The sequence below is a fragment of the Cylas formicarius genome, unplaced genomic scaffold, assembly GCF_029955315.1.
Source record: "Cylas formicarius isolate icCylForm1 unplaced genomic scaffold, icCylForm1.1 PGA_scaffold_10__41_contigs__length_53128322, whole genome shotgun sequence".
In the NCBI taxonomy this organism is placed as follows: Eukaryota; Metazoa; Arthropoda; class Insecta; order Coleoptera; family Brentidae; genus Cylas; species Cylas formicarius.
The window spans coordinates 12515015-12532639 of NW_026844214.1; the positions used below are offsets into that span (position 1 = coordinate 12515015).

A 17625-nucleotide genomic window follows, 5' to 3' on the forward strand; every position below is an offset into this window, starting at 1 on the left:
AATTATATCAAACGACCAAACATATAAAGCACGCAGATAGTAAGATTAGAGACCTGGAGCCTTCAACAGCAGTATTGAGCCTCGTATCGGTCAAAAAGAAACGGCACACATTGACAGTTAATGGTTGCGCTCCGTGTGGTTGAGGTTAAGTTTTTGTGTGTAAATATAATAATATATGGTACCCGTAATTTCGGAATGGCACAGCACATGGCGGTTGCTATTGTGCGGCTGATACCGTTGCCGTGGCAACCAGTGAATGTCCGTCTCCCAGCAATGACTCGTTTCTATTTTGTGTTCTCATTTGCGCGTGTCTATTTTATAGGGCCCCGTTGATTAAGCTTTAGTATTTTGCAACTGATTAATCTTATAACTCCAAGCATTTTATACAAATATGACTTCAAAAAAAAAATGGTATAAAAGGGAAAATGCTGCATTAATTATGGCCCTTGCTGCAAGCGATCGTGTTCGCGGGCGTCTGCAATCGGTCACGCGAGTGAGTGTCCCATTCTGAAATTGCGTTCACACTACATAGAGTTTATTCTTATTATTGCAAAACCATGGGTACACCATTGAGAAATGATAATAATAATATAATGATAATACTGAAATAAAACTTCCTGTATATGGAACAAGATATATTAGGTGCTGCTGGGACTTTAATGGAAGAAATCAGAAACAATCCATACAAATGAGCCCAGAAACATTTTATTTCGCACAGATAACCGGCACACAGAAAAACTTTCAAAAAAATTCCATTAGTCTCATAAAAAACAAACTATAAGAAACATATTATGATCAGTAACTCCAGCGACAGGATAAAACATTAAAATAACTAGCTAGCGACAGAAGGGTGGAAAGAACCGGAGGAATGTCCGTTGATAAATTTTCAATTTCTACACTAGGCTTTAGCCGCAGACACTCGTTCCAATATTCGTCTCTCCCACCGTCAAAACCGTTTTCACAAAAATGGTACTGTCTTCAAATTTGGATCGATTATTCAAGCCACTGGACATCAGGTCTAGCACAACTCAACGTTATTTCATTTTATTCATCCTGGCCAGTATCGCTTTTTCAAAAAGTTTAGTCCATATTATTAATTTGATCAAACAGTACCTTAAAAGTGTTGGCAAATATGAATCGGTTATGATTATGCAGTTTTCATTCAAAGGAAATGAAGCCTACCAATTGTTCAAGTGGAAGCAATATATAAAATAGCTCTAGCCAAAATGACTGTGCTGGTTTGGTGGACTATTTTATGCCTTCATTTTAATATGATTATAATATTGAGGTAGATATTTTAAACCCAGCCCAAATAAATTGTAAGATTCCAAGAGGGTAAGTTTTATATGCATACATAACAACCCTGTTTGATGGCACTCTTAAAATGAGGGAAAAAAAATATACACAAACATTTTCTTCAACAGTTATCTATTTAAACCAATACATAGAGGCATACTACATCGAAAAAGTTATTTTCGCAAATGACATTATTAATCCAGCTGCATTTGTTCATCGTCGTCTTTATCATCTTTCTTCTCGCTTTTATTTTCCTTATCTTTTTCGACAGCATTGGCAGTGTTTTCAGAAGGATTTGTTTTTTCCAACGCTTTTACAAACTCTTGCATATTTCCGGAAGCGGCAGCCGCTACCGCGTCAGGGTTGACGGCTAGTTGAGATACTACGGGACCGAGTTGCCCCGATTCTAAAGCGCTCGAGAATTGTGAAACGGCCTAAAAGTTCAACACTCAAAATAAAGTCGACTTTTTCATAGCTTAACTGAAATAGTTTTAGTTAAGCTTTTAAGAATCGAACAGAACAAGTTTTATTTGTCAACATTCGATGCAGAAAGAATCCAGAAGATGTGTAAATAGTAAAAACACAAACTAGCTAATTAAGTAGAAGGAACTGTCAGCATACCAAGATCCTTGGTAGAAGTATTTACCCTTTTTAATATACTAAAATTAAAACAGTTCTTAATTTACAAGAATCCATTTTGATATAGCTATTCCACCATCAAAGGAATAGTTTACAAATGAAACAGTATGTATATAAAGAGGCTCGGATTGCTTCGAAAAAATAATTTTGTACATACTTTATTATTAGCCCGGATGTCTGTATCATTTTGTTGCCTTTATTAGGGTGACAAACTGACTGACTGACTGACTGATTGATTAACAAACATGAATATGGAACTAAAAACAGTAGTTCGAAAATAACTTGAAAGCAGTTTTGTGAAACTGAAGTTTAATTCACATTGAGCAATATAATGAGAAATTTATTTGGTTCAGATTGATCACTGCTTCGTTGAACTTAAGATCATAATTATTTTATGGAACCTCTCCTTAAAGCAAATAGTTCTAATAATTTGTTTCTGCATGTCATGTGCAGCTATGGTTTATGGTATCGTCATGACCTCTCAAAACAAAGGAGGTTGTCGATAACATTCAATAGGTATTTGCGAAATTCATAATATGTTTTCATGGTTAATTGAACATTTCATTTTTATGTTAGCATATTACCTGTTGAAACTGCGGAGAGGCCAATGTAGTTCGCAAGGCCTCTTGGGTATTTTCATCGACAGGAGGAAGATGTTGTTGGAGTTGCTGCAGAGCATCTGGGTTATTCAATATTCCAGTCAGAGCTTCTCCAGTCAAAGCTGTGGACAAGTCAACTGTAAAATGTATCTATTTTAGTTGACGAGTATGTGGGATGTATAAATATAAAAAATTTCAACATTTTTATGTACTCAAAAAAGACTAGTCCAAAGCTAACTAAATTGGAATATAGTATAGAAAGCAATATTGTTACACAAAATCAATGTTCAATGAAATCCATAGAATCTGTGTCGAAAAAAACGTTTTAATTTTTTCTGTTCTCCCTTCGCAGTTAACTGTTCTCTGCAGACGCGCAATACATTCACGAATAACATTAAAACCTTTACAGTTAGGGGAGTTGAAATTAGGCTCCTATCAACACCGGACGTGATTTTCATGTTTTTCAAACATTACTATGAAACAAAGGTATCATTTGGACAATGTAGACAATAGTGATTTATTTATTTTTAAAGTAACAACACACGCCACTAAAGTATAAGGAAATCAAGCTCACGAATATAATAAAAGCTCTCAGTTGGGAGAATTGGAAGAGAATGTGGGAGGTGTGCGAACATTTTTTTAATTAAATGTCCATATCTCCAAAAAGGGTTTTTCCTAGGCTATCAATAGTGCTACCAGAGATGAGATTGTGATTGCTTACCTTGCCACCCCACATAATCGTATGAAAAACAATTTTAAGGAAAAATAATAAATTCAACGATATAACTTTTTTATGTCATTAAATAGTAAAGAAAGGACCGAACAGCCCTGTAAAAACTGCATCTAAATATTTTCATCTTACCCTAAAATATGAATAAAGTACCTAACGGTAAAAAAAATGGATCCTGGGAAAAATTTCCACCTTAAGGGTTATTATTAATGTCTAATTAAATGATATTTAAAACTAAAACAAAATGTTATTAGTTATCTTCATTCCCTTCATTCCCCCTTCCAAGGGCTCCAAATTACCGCGTACCTGACATTACTGACAAGCTTAACCGATTTCAAATATTTAGTATTATCACTTAGTTTTTTATTAAAAATTAGTTTAAATCTCTAACTCGGTCCCTAATCAATTTGTTACAGGCTGGCTTTACCCCAAATCAGAAAGTTGCTTTTAGTTAAATACCTAAGTTAGTCCACAGTATTAATTAACAAAATCTTAACAGGTGCCGAATAATTGGCATACACACAGATATGACAGGGATAGTAATTAGTTTTAGCTCTTCTATATGGTGCAGGCGCTAACAAGACACTAATAAAAAACAGAAAGCATGTTCATAAATCAGTTTTAGGAGTATTTATCGTTTACTCAAATATCTTACAATTTTTGCAGCAACTTACCTTAAATTCAGTTAGGTTGGTTGGTTTGTTTTGTTCAATTTCACTGGCGACATAGAGTTTCCAATATAAAATGGTTATAATTTCGGCATTTTCTCCCATTAAAAATCATCTTTCATACACGAAAATAATTTGATCGATCGAAAGTCAAATGTCAATCAATAACGTTCAATTCGCCCGGAAGTGACCACAGTCGCAACCGTCTGTCATCGCCAGCAAATATCAAGTCGGTTACTTTTCCTCGACCAATTAAATCTTTTTGTGTTTCTTTGGTATTTTCAATATTAAAAGAACAAGCTCGTATCGGGCTCTTTCTGATTTAAAACGCTAACGCGGATATTATCCATCGGAATTTCGCACCCATATTTTAAGGTTGATTCAGTTGACATCACGTTTTGTGGATTTTAATATATTGAATAAAGCGAATTTAAACAACTCCAGTAACTAACAATCTGGTAAGCTCGTTATACCAATTACTACCTTCAAATATCACTGTTTGTTCCCTATCACGTAGCCTCTTCTAGCTCAGCATGATGTAACTGGTTACTTAGGGTGGTTCTGCACTATTAAATTAACAAGCACTAGTTTGTTTGGACAACTAGCGACATGCTTTTTCTTTTGTCAAGCCCAATCTTACATAACAGCTCAGGTCCATGGGAATTTGAATGCAGTAGATTATAACAAATGGTGAGATCCCTCTGCGACGAATATGAAGAGTTGTAAGTTGGAGCGAGGTTTCCAATTCAGAGTAATCAACGTCTTCAAGTCCTTGGTGCTCCTTAAATGCTATATAACGCAGGAATCTATGCTGCACTCTTTCTATAGCCTGTATGTTGACATTATACGAAGGTGACCACACACAGGAACAATAATCCAGGTGTGGACCCACAAGGGAACAGAACAGTAATCTGAGAAACGGAACACTCTGGAAGTGCACTGTCCAACTCTTAATAAGACCCAAAATCTGAAGTGATTTAGACACAATAAATGAAACATGTTGTGTGTAAGTCAACTTAATATCGAGTAACACTCCAAGATCCCTTATTAAGGAGGTCTGCAACAAAGGTGTCCCTTTTATATTTTACGTAAAATATATGGGGTTTCTGCTCCGGTAGAAGTTCATTTGTTGGCATTTATTAATATTTAGTTCCATTCCATTCAAATTGCTCCATAGAGATAGGTGATCAAAATCGGACTGGAGCTTTATACAGTTATCAGCATTATGGACTCTCATATAGAATTTTAAGTCGTCAGCAAATAATAGGAAACATGCGTGATTAAAACAGGAGGCAATATCATTCACATAGACATTGAAGAGCAAGGGTCCCAGGTGCGATCCTTGTGGAACACCAGAAGGCACTCTAATTTCGGTGGACTAGCAGCTCTCGTCGCGCACAATCTGTACTCTTTCAGTAAGGTACGATGTTAATCATTCCAAAGTTTCCCCTGGATTCCAATATTTCGCAATTTTTTTATTAAGATTTGATGATTTACTCAATCAAAAACCTTTGAAAAGTCTGTAAATGGCATGAACGTGAGACAGTAATTTGGAAAAGCTCCCGTTTTTAAAGAATGGTTAAAGATTATATAAAGTATCCTTTGTTTTTGTCTAGAGTCGACAGTTTCCCGTAAATAGATGAAATCGAAATGTTCAAGTGAGAGGTTGACATCTCCAGAGACACAGTCCCTGTCACTATACATATTCGAAAAATAGTCTGCAAATAAATTGACAATATCGTCACCCACAGAACAGGTCACGTCGCCAAAGTGCACAACCGATGTAATAAAGCTTCGTTACTTTTTACTGTTGACGAACTTCCAAAAATTCTTTACGTTTTCTCTTAAGGACGCTTCAGTCAGAGACATATTCCTGGTAACACTGCTCTTTTAAAAATTTGCATTTTTATTGTATCTTTAAGCTCTGGGGAAAATCAAACTTGAAACTTCTTAGCCGAAAACCTCTTTAAGGGAACGTAAATATCAATAGCTAAATAAACTATATCGTAGAACACATTGACCATATGCTCAAGGGTTCTGTTAGCAAATAACAATTTATCCCATTCGAACTGCGACAAAAACTCAGTCACTGCTCCCAAGTCCATTGATTTAAAATCTCTATAAAAGCCGTCACCCCTTAGACCAGAACTGTTGAAAGGTACTAAATCATCTCGCAATGAGAAAGAGAGTGGTGGGTGATACATGTCTATTGGCAGCAGAGCACTATCCGCCGCAACCATTAAAATTCCGCCATCCTGTGCGAACACTAGGTAAAAAGGTTTTCGTTAACGTTCCTGACTGAGTTTATCTGGAAAAGGTTGTGGTAGGAGCATAGGTAAGATAGTAGGTTAGTGGATTCGATCTCGCTCTGCGTCGTGCTTTCCGTCTCAGAGGGATTGCAACTGAGGATAATTCTTCCTTGGTCCACCAGCTCTTGGGCAGGCTGAAATCGCCTAGGACGCACAACTTACGACTGGGGTATTCTTCAACCAGTCTATCCAGGTTCCCTCAAAATTCCGCATATTTCTCAAAGGAACAATTTGGTGGGAAGTAGGCTGTAGCCAGTATAAATTTGTTGCTATTGAGATTGATTTCAATAAATAAATGTTCAATGCTTTTTGAAGCAGATAAAACTTTACTTGAGATAGTCTTACAGACCGCTATCAGAACACCACCTCCCCTCACAAAGGTATCAGTTTCAGCAGATCTATCCTTACGGTATACATTGTAGTTAAACATCTGTAGTTCTGCACTGTCTATATCATTAGTTAGCCAGGTTTCATTGAAGACTAAAATATCATACTGGGAGTAAGACACATTCTCAAAGAGAAGCTAAAGCTTGGTGCGCAGTCCTCTAACATTTTGGAAGTATATATGAGAAGGCCTGTCTAGTTTTTTGCAATGAGTTTAGAAACTCCGTTTACATATTTTAGAAAGAGATTAGATTCACCATTTCGATGTCTTTCCTTCAATTCGTTCTTTAGTGCTTTCACTTCCGAGCGCTGATCAGGTGTAAGATCAGCCAAATTGTTCGCGACTAACGAATTTTTAACTACAAAAATGAAGAAAACCATTTAAGAACTGAATAACACTTCTCTTTTTACTGAATAATTCATTATAATACCCTTATGTGTACCTTAAAATCATACACAAAAGTGAGATTATATGTTACAAAGGCAAATTGGAAGCAACAACTTTCATGACATTTTAAATGTAACTCCAATAATGACGTCAAGCTTGAACTTATATCGAAAATTGTTTGTTGCGAAACTACAGCTACAGTTAATTGTGAGTAAAGTTTACTATGTGATATATTACCTGACTGTTGAGGAGTCGGCTGTTGTTGCTGTTGACTGCCAGACACAGGTGCGATCCTCTGTAAGAAATCCTGTAAATGCGCCAACTGTATTGGACTGGGTTCGAAGGCACGAGCCGGTCGTGGTGCTGCGGGTGTGGTTACTGGAATAGGAGCATTCTGAGGAGTAGCCGGAGTACTCGGACTACTAACTGTATTGGTGGTTGGTGTGCTAGCAGTAGTTCGATGAGTAATAGCTGGTGTAGTAGTACGTGCGCTCCCACCAGGACCCCTAAAATCTCCAAGGTTGAAATTTCTCTCCTCTACTTATAATGTTCAATTATTTTAGAACTATTTTCAATTACATTGCTACAAAGAATTGAAGAAGAAGAAAATGTAGGTAGGTGAACAAACATGGTCCATTTTGTTTTGTGTAACTGCTTAGAGTTTTTACTGTTATGAAAACTTTAGCAGTAAAAGTTTTATATGGGACTAAAATTTGGTCACTATTACCTTTATAATTTGCGCACAATTAACAGGTACTTATATTTTATAAAATAGGTAATCATTACAAACCAAAAAATTTTAATTAGGGCACTACATTTGAGCAGTCACCTTATGGTGCCAAGCAAACTGGAGAGTCCACCAATCTGGCCTGCTCCACCAAACAACTGCATCAACTGTGACTGGGACATATTATTCAGTAGGGATTGCAAATCCTGATCGGGACCTTGGGTTTGTTGTACTGCACTGGATGGATTATTTAAAAGTTCATTGACTCGTTTACAGTTTTCATCGTCCTTATCATTGCGCGGTTCCTTAAAAAGTATTTGTTATAATAAACAAGGTTAATAATTGACAGTTAACATACTTGCAACCAAAAGAAAAACTTTCTGTTAGACGACTTGAACTTTAACAGATAAACTCGTCCCGTGGCACATTGGGGTACTTTGATGTACTCGCAATCGTCGGGAAAAATTATCAAATCATCCTCAACAACTCCTAAAAAAATAAAAAAATAAAACACTGCTGTGGCAATAAAACATGAAACATACCGGTAGTTCTGTCTTGCCAACAAAAATGCATTAAGGAATCTTCACTCTGATAAACATAAAGTAAGCCTTTTCTATTGTCGGGATATACCATTCGTCCTAAAAATATACAATATAAAGTTTTAATTACTTAATTTTAGAGTTAGATAAAACAAATTTCAGGGCTATATCTACTTAGGTTCAAGTTTAAACCAATTTCTTATTATTATTTATTTGTCAAAAGGAATAACAAAAACAACGCAAAATCTTAATCTTAACACCTAAAATAAACAAAAAATATACTATATGCAAAAAAAAATAAGTAAAACATTTATCAAAACAGTATACCTATTAAAAAAAAATACCTATACAATTTGTGTAGGTATTTGGTATACTTTGGTATTTTATAGGTGAAAAATTTAAATCAATGTATCTTTTATTTAAGGAGAAGTTTAAATCCGGAGGATTAGCAGCCCTAATCGGAGCAAACCCATACCTTTTAAATTCATCTTTCCAGCTCTCATTTCTACTAAATGTTTATTTCCACCAGTAGATCCTGGTCCTGTAACTGCACTCCCAAACAAAGCACCTCCAGCAGGCATACTTGCGAAGTATTTAGGAACACCGGCTAAAATTAACAAGAATTCTTCAAACCTCCGACCCTGCAATCAGGCCGTTAACAAACTTATAGAGATTGCAAGAAATATACTTACTTCGCCACAAGAATCTAATTGTGAAACCGAAGAAAACGCAAACGATTTGCAAATACCAATTGAGTAGAATGACAACTCTTTTTTTTTATCCAAAACATTCCGTGCCCGAAGAACAGCGGATAAAATACGGTTTCTGCTCTAATTTAGTAAGATCATTCGCCCACCACCTAATATTCGATGAGGATGTATTTTTGGATGATTGACCGATGTACGAGTTACACTTTGTGAGGTGGGAACGAAGCGAATGAGCTGCTTTAGAGAATAAAAAAAAATCGGGCAGTAGCAAGAGTAAATGCAACCGTGCAGTGCTGAACATCCAAATATGTACATGCAATGTACCGGATTGTTACTTCACAGAAATATCAAGCTTATGAAATCATTGCTTGGTAGATTCAGGTTCATAGATAAAGTAAAGTGATATCATAGATTCACCTGTGGATTTTTGCTTTGTATTATAGAAGTTAATAAATGAAAAACAACGAAACAACGAAAAAGATTTTATTGAAAATATTTAATTAGATTACATTTCTTTTCTTCGAAGTTCATCGAATAAGTGAATAACTCAATCGGTTCAAATTTGAACAAAATCGACAAAAGTTTTATTGCGATCTTCACGTACAAAATACCATAAAAATTATTCAGTTGTCATGATGGACGTCGGGAATAACACATTAATTCTGATAAGTTTGCCCAATTTTTTAGTAAAATGATAAAGAAGAACTGCGATTCTAGCCTTAAATTGTATTTCTGAGAAGAGACAGGAGAGAGGTAAAAAAAAGAAATTTAAAAGGAAAAAACATAAAAAGGGTCGTCGTCAATGGCAGAATTTATAATTTTTCAATTCTACTAGCAGAAAGGTTTATTTATGAAAGAAAGCTAAAAGCAAGGATAGGCAGCATATTTTTGACATGTTTTTTATTCTTGATAAATTTATTTTGAAAGGCTGGAATTACGCTGTAAGAATAAGTTTGTCAAAAGTTCGTACTAGTGATTGCAAATGGAAACTATAATTTAATGTATATTCAATCTTTCAGAACTTTGGTATATCTGTAGCTGAGAGAATTAAACAACTGAAAATGAATTTACCTAAAGTGCGAGAAGATCCTATTATTATGAAATTGGACACCCTTGAATTTAAATCTGTATTCACTGAAGAATTGCAAATATTGTCAGCTATGTTTCAAAGACATGGCTATGAGCTTAGAATTGCAGGAGGGGCTGTCAGAGACTTGCTAATGGGTCAAAAACCCAAAGATCTAGACTTTGCTACTACCGCTACTCCAATTGAAATGAAGTCCATGTTTGAAAAAGAAAATGTAAGGATGATTAATATGAATGGAGAAAAACATGGAACAATAACTCCCAGAATTAATGATAAAGAAAATTTTGAAGTAACAACTTTGAGAATTGATGTGGTGACAGATGGTAGACATGCAGAGGTTCAGTTCACAACGGATTGGTTATTAGATGCATTGAGACGGGATCTTACAATAAATTCTATGTTTTTGGGTTTGGATGGTTCCGTTTATGATTACTTTTATGGCTATGATGATTTAAAAAAAAAACGGGTGGTCTTTGTTGGAAGTGCTACCACCAGAATTCAGGAAGATTATTTGAGGATACTTCGTTATTTCAGGTAATTAAAATAAATTGCATGGATGCATGAACAAAACAAAATAAATATTTTAATGTACCTTTATAAATTTTAAATCTTTTATGCTTTGGACTCCCTAAATGTAAGGAGCTTATTTTAGTTTTATATTAATGTTTCAAGTTAAGCCAAATCTTGTAATGGACATCAATTAAGTTTCTTTCTGATGTTTTAAAATCATACATAAATTTTCAAGCGAGATAGCACTGTTTCAATCTTAAGGTAATGCAAATATGAAGAGGGGCTGAGAAAATGTTGCTAGAGCTGAATATCATCAAGGTTTTTTACTGATACACTCCACAAAATATTTTTAAGTATTCAAAAATGTAGGCAATTTAGAAAGTTACCTCAATATACTTTAACAAAATGCCTTACAAATAATTTGTTGATTATTACTCATAAAATAACAAATAGTTAAAACTAACTAAAAAATAGTGTTTTGCACTTATTTCAATTCTTCAGTTCTTATCGGTAACAAATTTTTTATGTATAACTTTTGCACCTTTAGATTTTATGGAAGAATAGCAACAGAAGCGGACAATCATGAAATAATCACTTTAAATGCAATTCGGGAAAATGCAAGCGGAATGGAGAAGATTTCTGGTGAAAGAATCTGGTCAGAATTAAAGAAAATCTTGGAAGGAAATTTCGCGGGTCATCTGATGGTTAAAATCGTTGAATGCAATCTTTCTTCTTACATAGGTAATTGTCCCGGTTCAATCAGATAAAGTTTAACTTCTAATTTTTCAGGATTACCAAATAAACCTAACGTCGATGAATTAAAGAGAGTTTGGAGTAGAAGTGGCCATCTGCATCTTCACTCCATTACGCTATTATCATCTCTTTTGAATACTATAGAAGATGCAGCGACACTAAACGCTCGGTTGAAGCTATCAGCGTTTGACAGAGACTTAGCAATATTCATAGTAGAGCATCGTTTACCTAAACTCCATAGCAAACCCTTATTACCCTACCAGCAGCTAGTTGTCAAAAGCAAACTGAAGCCAAGTGTGATAAAAAATTATGTTAAAGAAGTTCTTAAATACAATAATTCTTCATATCTAAATGAATTTGAAAGTTGGAATATACCGAAATTTCCAATTAGTGGAGCAATGTTGAAAAATGAAGGGGTGGAGAGCGGAAGACTTATGGGTTTTGTAATGCAAGAACTTAAAAATAGATGGGCTGACAGTGATTTTAGCATATCAGTTGAAGAATTGTTAAAATATATTCCGGAAGTTTCCAGTCATTTTGTTCCAAGAAGAAATAAGTAACTTCTGTTTTAAAACACCACTTTAATCTCCATTTATCTCAAATAAAATCACTTACACAAGTAATATATTATATTGTTTTGAATTTACAATATAACTAATAAATATAATATTTAACAATCAAGCTCTTCCGACAATAGAATACCTCAAAAATAATCTAAAATCATTATTAGCTTCTAAACACGTTTCCCCTTTTTTTTTAATGGCAGGGTGAAAATAACATAAAAAGCCTCTTAATAATGTTTTTACACTTCTTCCTACTACAAGTACAATTAATAAGTTTTTGGGTAACAATGGTTTACCGCGCAAGTTGAATGATGAGTGCGGCACACATTTCAAAAAACTCCATGGTATGATGCCCTGTGGGTTTCTTATTGGTTACATCCCCACTCTGAACCGGTGTTGGGACGTTATCAAGTAACAATGAGGCTGGGCTTACATTGTTAGACTCTGCTTCTTCATTGCTCAAACTTTTGAAATCTAACAGGTAGCTTTTATAATCAACCTAAAATTATATTTCATCAATCTGAAGAATTAATAAGGGTACTAGCTAGCTTAGGCTCAAAAATTTTAATGGAACAGGACCATAGAAATAGAGGATGATTTAAGTTGAGTGTGCAATTAGATTTTCTAGACAATAGGTTTTTTTTTTCAAATCTGGTATATACCCACAGTGCGCCATGATCTATCCTGAAATATTTACACATCTACAGCATTCTCAATTCAACACAGAAAAGAAGTTGGAAATGAAAATTGAACATTATTAAGGCTTAATATCTTTTTACTTTTACGTAAGTGAATTATTTCAACATATTTCAGGGGTTAGCTAATAAATTTGTTTTAATGACCAATACTTTGATGGTAGATCATACAGGATGTCCCAAAAATTTACATTGTTGAAAAAAAAATCGGTAAAAACTAATTTTTTAAAATTTAACCCTCATTATTTATTATCTACTGTAGGTATAGAAAAAACGTTCAAAGACATGTGGTTTGGATTATCTCTAAAGGTGCGTCAGGTTTTAGGAGTATTAAACTTAAATGTTTCAAAAAATGATGAGAATGAGATCCCAATAGTCACTGATAAAGCCCATTGGTGATAGAACATGTTTCACATGGGATTGATAAAGTGCTTCCAGAAAAAAAAAGATTTTATATTTTGGAATGTTGCTTCTTTGAGCTTATCCACTAAAAAATTTAAAATTTTTGTTGTATTTTAGATTGTGTAAATTTAATAATTTATCAATTACATTTGTCCTGCATGATTGCAAAAGATCTGATAAAATAAATTAATACTTTTTCTAGAGATAAATTTATTTGAAATATGGCAATCATATTAATGTTCCAGTCAAGGCAGCAAGATAAGGTATTCGGGAAACGGAAGGTCCTAGAAATTAGAAAGTAGTAAATCAACTTTGAGAAAATACTGAAAATTATTTTCGAGTTTGTGGAATGACCACCAGGCGGCGTAATTGAATTGAATTTTAAAACAAATTCAAATTACTTTTTTTTAATGCTGTTTGCTCTATGCCTGCAAGGAAAGTGTTGGGGTGTTCAAAATTTTCTTGAATAAATGGAATATCTCCAAAAAGGCTTAACTTATTTTAATAAACCAAGGGCTGATATGATTTCAAATAAAGACCCAACAACCCTGTAAAAACTGCAACCCAATATCTTTACCTTAACCTAAAATATGAACAAAAAACTTAAGACTCAAAAAAAGTTGGTTTTTGGGAAAATTTTTCACTTTATCGGTTGTTATTAATGTCCTTTACCAGATACCCTCAAAGTAAATGATGTAAAACAAGTCGGCCATACCAGAAACTCGAAATAATTTCTTGATTTTTCATGTCTAGGACCTCTGTTTTCCTAGTACCTTACGTCATTGCTCTTATTGGAACACCCAGAACATATAGGCGGGGGAAGAAGCAATTTGCAATATTTTTGTATGCATATTTTTGTTTTTAGCTTTAGCTTTAGCTTGTGTGGAATATTTACGAAACATCCTCTAATATGTAATTATAAAATATGTAAAGCAAAACCTTACCTGGTACAATTGCAATGACATCATAACATATCTATTATGGAGTTTATTCTTGTGCCTAACTCTCACATGATAAGGACTAATCAACTTCCATTCATAATCCAAAGCCTTCATCGCTCGGTAAACTTCCATCATGATATCATTAGGCTTGCTTTGGGATCGTATACCCAAATGCCATTTAGCCCTTTTGACTAAGTTGTTTACAATTAGGTTAGAATTCTAAATTTTCAAATCAAAACATACCTCGTCCTCTATCAGCTGCGGCAGCATTAGCATGATTGGAAGCAATAACCCTATCCCTTAATGGGGCAATCCTTTCTGGATGAGGTTTGAGTGGGCTATTCAGGTCAGCCAAGTTCGGACTAGGACTCACACTAACAGGAGGAGGACTTCCAGCCACATAAAAGTCCTTGATTTCTGCCTTAGCTGCTTCATCTGCTATACGTTTATTATCAATGATCAGGTGATAAGCTATTGCAAGTTGATCATGGGGATCGCCACTAAGAAGTGCACTATGAACTTCTGATTCTTGGACACCAAATTTGTCACAGACCTAAAATATTTAGCCATAGTACGTACAATGTACGATATATAATGTAGTATTATTGTTTTACAATACAGAGTACCTTTACAGCACTCTTATATTTAAAAAATTGCTTACTATTAGACCAAAAAATCTACAGTAGGTATAAAAACCTGAACCTAACAGAAAAACAGGTATAAAAATTAACAAAAAATTGATGACAGCACACAAACAAATCACTATCAGGAATCAGTAAATATATTTTATCTTTTGTTTTCATTTGTCTAAAGAATAACAAAAAAAAATCTCAGACTTTAAAATTTTTTAAGAGCAAATTTGTGATCATATTTGGAATTAGGTTATATAAACTTAGGTCAAGAGAATTTTTCATCCTTGATGTCTTTAACCTTCCTAGTTCGAACCAAATTTAAGGAGGATGTGGGATATCGATTATCTCAGTGGAGTAATGACAGATTTCTTGAGTTATGAACTGCGCGATACATGTATATCGATGGTAGTGGCATAAACCAAAGTTTCTGAAATAGTAGTTATCCTGAGTTGGATGTAATTCTGATCACCCTTTTTTACATACAAAACATTATGGTGTTTCTATCTATAGTCTATCATTCATTACCACACCCAATAACATTTTTATATTCTCATGTAATTATAAATGACGAGCTGCAAACCACTGATTGGCATGAGATGTAAACCACTGATTGGCACATTCTTTTGCCAACACCCCTTTAAGGGTTTCTATATTTGGGTTTGATGGTTTAAATATAGAGCTGCAAGGTTAACCGCAGCCAAAATGTTTAAAGAGATTGTTGATATAAACCAATAATAGAAACCCTGTGGAACTCCGTGCATAGGTGTTCATAACTTTGATATCTCATTATTGCAAAAAACTGCTTGCTATTTAATGATCCTCCTATTCGAATAATAAAATATTTTTGAATTATTCGAGGATATTATGACCTCCTGGGCCTCAAATGCAGAAATCAGGGAAAATGAACGGCGAAACAGATTGTGAAGATGAGATTATGTGTGTCAGACGTTTTAGGTTTTGTCAGTTCAAAACAAACTACTTACTTCTCTGACAGCATCAATATCAATCACAGAAGAATCTTGTTCAACAGGTGATGGAAACAAATAAGCGGGACAATCTTTTTGGAACCATTCATGTTTCTTTATATCTTCTATTGTTGCCCTTTTCATAGGATCTATTTGTAACATCTGACACAAGAGGCTAACTACAGACTTGTTCAAGTAGTCTGGAATAGGGAATATCCCAGACTTGATCTTTCTGAATAAAGTTGGAACATGTTCATCATCAAATGGCAACGTTCCACAAAGTAGTGCATATAAAATAACGCCACACGACCAAATATCTACTTCTGGGCCGGCATACAATTTTCCAGAGATTACCTAGAAATGCATATAATGAAAGTTAAACAAAAAGAAACTCCGCCAATCTATATTTCAATATTACAAAACAACAAGAGCTTTCTTAATTTTTCAAAGAAACTTCCACAGGCTACTGTAATGCTTTTTACAAAACTTCTGGATTCCTCCTGCATCGGTTTTTGCTTAGTTGAAATTTTGAAACAGTTTTCAGTCAAGCTCTGAAGAAGCCAACAGGATGATTGGCGAAACGTCAGCAATTTTGACTAAGCAAAAACCGACGCAGGAGGAATCCAGAAGTTTTGTAAAAAGGAAGAACTTTCTTTTAGAACAACACTTGAATGATGTAAATTTGAAGTAACCTGGGCAAAAGTGAGATAATTTCATAGTTAACTTTCATAAAAATGTTGACTATGACATTCATAAATTTCTGTTGATTTTTTTTGTCTTTGAAAATGTCTACAAACATTTTTTTATTGTTCATCAAACTCAATAATAAAAATATTATCATCCTATGTGTATGATTATGACAAATACAAATCAGCAAATTTTTTAAAATAATTTAAACTGTTTGATCTGATTTTGTTTTAATTAATGCAAAGTTTTTGTTGAGGTTTAAATATATTTCAATACATATAAATGAACTAATTAGAAAATAAATTTCTGCAAATCAATTTGTGTAACTAAATAGTCAATAGATTGTAATTGAATTTCTTGACCTTTTACTCCTTAAGGCAAGGTCAATTTATTGTTCCGAAGCAATTTATTTGTAAACTGGCAAATACACTCAGTTTGTTTTGTTAAGTTTACCTCAGGTGCTGCATAATTGGGAGATCCACAACTAGTCCTTAAAAATTCACCATCCATCATCATATTTGACAAACCAAAATCAGCAATTTTCACATGCATGTTGTGATCCAATAACAGATTTTCAGGTTTTAAATCTCTATGTACTATCATATGCCTATGACAATAATCAACTCCTGATATTATCTGCTGAAAGAATCTTCGGGCTTCATGTTCTTGGAGCTTTCCATGCTTTACAATATAATCGAATAACTCACCACCAGACACATATTCCATAATCATAAAAATATCTGTTGGCGTACTGATGACCTGATATAGTTTTATAATATGAGGATGTCTAAACAGCTTTAAGTTTTGAATTTCACGTCGAATTTTGCCAACAACATCAAGGCTTTTAATTTTTTGGCGATTCAAAATTTTAACGGCAACTTTGTGTTTGGTTAGCTGATGTTCTCCTATTTTTACTTTGCCAAAAGTTCCTACGCCCAATGTCTGTCCTAAAATGTAGTGACCGATTTTAACGGGTGGCTGCGCCCCCGCCTTCGAGTTTTCCGCCATCGTTTGGATGTTACCCCACGTTGAAATATTTTATCGCATATAATTTTTTACGATTACTCATTTATAACTATTTTTTAATGTTTAAATTGGCATTAAAACTGTTAAAAGCCATTTACTGCGTTTTATTTTACACAAAATCACAAGATACAAACTAGTCAGTTCATTTACCAAAGAATAATTACTTCTGTCTTTAAATATTGGGTCAAATCATCAACATCATTTGCGCATTGTGACAAATACATATATATTTTTACCCAAATTTAACTTATGAGTCCAGTATTTCGTATTTCCCCATTCGTATAGTGGTCGAAGAGCTGATTTATAAGTTTTCACAAATTAAACTAATTTTATTCATTGTTCATTGCTATGGCGCTACCGCTTTGGTTGGTTTTGCGT

At 34.2% G+C, this 17625-nt stretch overlaps 3 protein-coding genes across 7 annotated transcripts; 1 reads left to right on the forward strand and 2 right to left on the reverse strand.

Moving 5' to 3' along the window:
- Nucleotides 1-1399: 1399 nt before the first annotated feature.
- LOC132703658 (proteasomal ubiquitin receptor ADRM1 homolog) lies at nt 1400-9091 on the reverse strand. 3 transcript variants are annotated; one of them, XM_060673051.1, is made up of 8 exons: nt 8972-9091; nt 8755-8886; nt 8283-8378; nt 8099-8229; nt 7843-8045; nt 7251-7519; nt 2520-2671; nt 1400-1730 (listed from the first exon to the last, which is right to left on the reverse strand). In XM_060673051.1, the coding sequence occupies exons 2-8, from the start codon at nt 8858-8860 to the stop codon at nt 1491-1493; spliced, it is 1197 nt and encodes a 398-aa protein (XP_060529034.1). In that variant the 5' UTR covers nt 8861-8886; nt 8972-9091; the 3' UTR covers nt 1400-1490. The 3 variants fall into 3 exon arrangements, with proteins under 3 accessions (XP_060529034.1, XP_060529044.1, XP_060529027.1); XM_060673061.1 differs by having other exon boundaries at nt 2520-2656; nt 8755-8920; nt 8972-9075; XM_060673044.1 differs by having other exon boundaries at nt 8755-8920; nt 8972-9075.
- A 559-nt stretch (nt 9092-9650) lies between these two features.
- Nucleotides 9651-11897, forward strand: LOC132702908 (CCA tRNA nucleotidyltransferase 1, mitochondrial). 3 transcript variants are annotated; one of them, XM_060671785.1, is made up of 4 exons: nt 9651-9739; nt 10006-10607; nt 11131-11324; nt 11373-11897. In XM_060671785.1, the coding sequence occupies exons 2-4, from the start codon at nt 10048-10050 to the stop codon at nt 11894-11896; spliced, it is 1278 nt and encodes a 425-aa protein (XP_060527768.1). In that variant the 5' UTR covers nt 9651-9739; nt 10006-10047; the 3' UTR covers nt 11897. The 3 variants fall into 3 exon arrangements, with proteins under 3 accessions (XP_060527768.1, XP_060527753.1, XP_060527759.1); XM_060671770.1 differs by having other exon boundaries at nt 9698-9948; XM_060671776.1 differs by having other exon boundaries at nt 9698-9927.
- A 54-nt stretch (nt 11898-11951) lies between these two features.
- LOC132702898 (5'-AMP-activated protein kinase catalytic subunit alpha-2) lies at nt 11952-17458 on the reverse strand. Its single transcript, XM_060671760.1, has 5 exons — nt 16675-17458; nt 15553-15888; nt 14181-14490; nt 13941-14128; nt 11952-12398 (listed from the first exon to the last, which is right to left on the reverse strand). Exons 1-5 carry the CDS (start codon nt 17227-17229, stop codon nt 12192-12194), a joined length of 1596 nt encoding a protein of 531 aa, XP_060527743.1. The 5' UTR covers nt 17230-17458; the 3' UTR covers nt 11952-12191.
- Nucleotides 17459-17625: the final 167 nt, after the last annotated feature.

What these genes read in the sequence shown, in the direction of transcription:
- LOC132702898 (XM_060671760.1), bottom strand. Translation starts at nt 17,229, where the DNA reads ATGGCGGAAAACTCGAAGGCGGGGGCGCAGCCACCCGTTAAAATCGGT. An exon ending in ATATTGATGCTGTCAGAGAA is followed by an intron (nt 14,491 to 15,552) that starts GTAAGTAGTTTG and finishes TAAATATTTTAG; the next exon opens with GTCTGTGACAAATTTGGTGT. An exon ending in TGTCATTGCAATTGTACCAG is followed by an intron (nt 12,399 to 13,940) that starts GTAAGGTTTTGC and finishes ATATAATTTTAG; the next exon opens with GTTGATTATAAAAGCTACCT.
- LOC132703658 (XM_060673051.1), bottom strand. Translation starts at nt 8,860, where the DNA reads ATGCCTGCTGGAGGTGCTTTGTTTGGGAGTGCAGTTACAGGACCAGGA. An exon ending in GCCGACTCCTCAACAGTCAG is followed by an intron (nt 2,672 to 7,250) that starts GTAATATATCAC and finishes TACATTTTACAG; the next exon opens with TTGACTTGTCCACAGCTTTG. An exon ending in CCTCTCCGCAGTTTCAACAG is followed by an intron (nt 1,731 to 2,519) that starts GTAATATGCTAA and finishes TTGAACTTTTAG; the next exon opens with GCCGTTTCACAATTCTCGAG.
- LOC132702908 (XM_060671770.1), top strand. Translation starts at nt 9,880, where the DNA reads ATGTTTTTTATTCTTGATAAATTTATTTTGAAAGGCTGGAATTACGCT. An exon ending in TAAGAATAAGTTTGTCAAAA is followed by an intron (nt 9,949 to 10,005) that starts GTTCGTACTAGT and finishes TCAATCTTTCAG; the next exon opens with AACTTTGGTATATCTGTAGC. An exon ending in AGGATACTTCGTTATTTCAG is followed by an intron (nt 10,608 to 11,130) that starts GTAATTAAAATA and finishes TTGCACCTTTAG; the next exon opens with ATTTTATGGAAGAATAGCAA.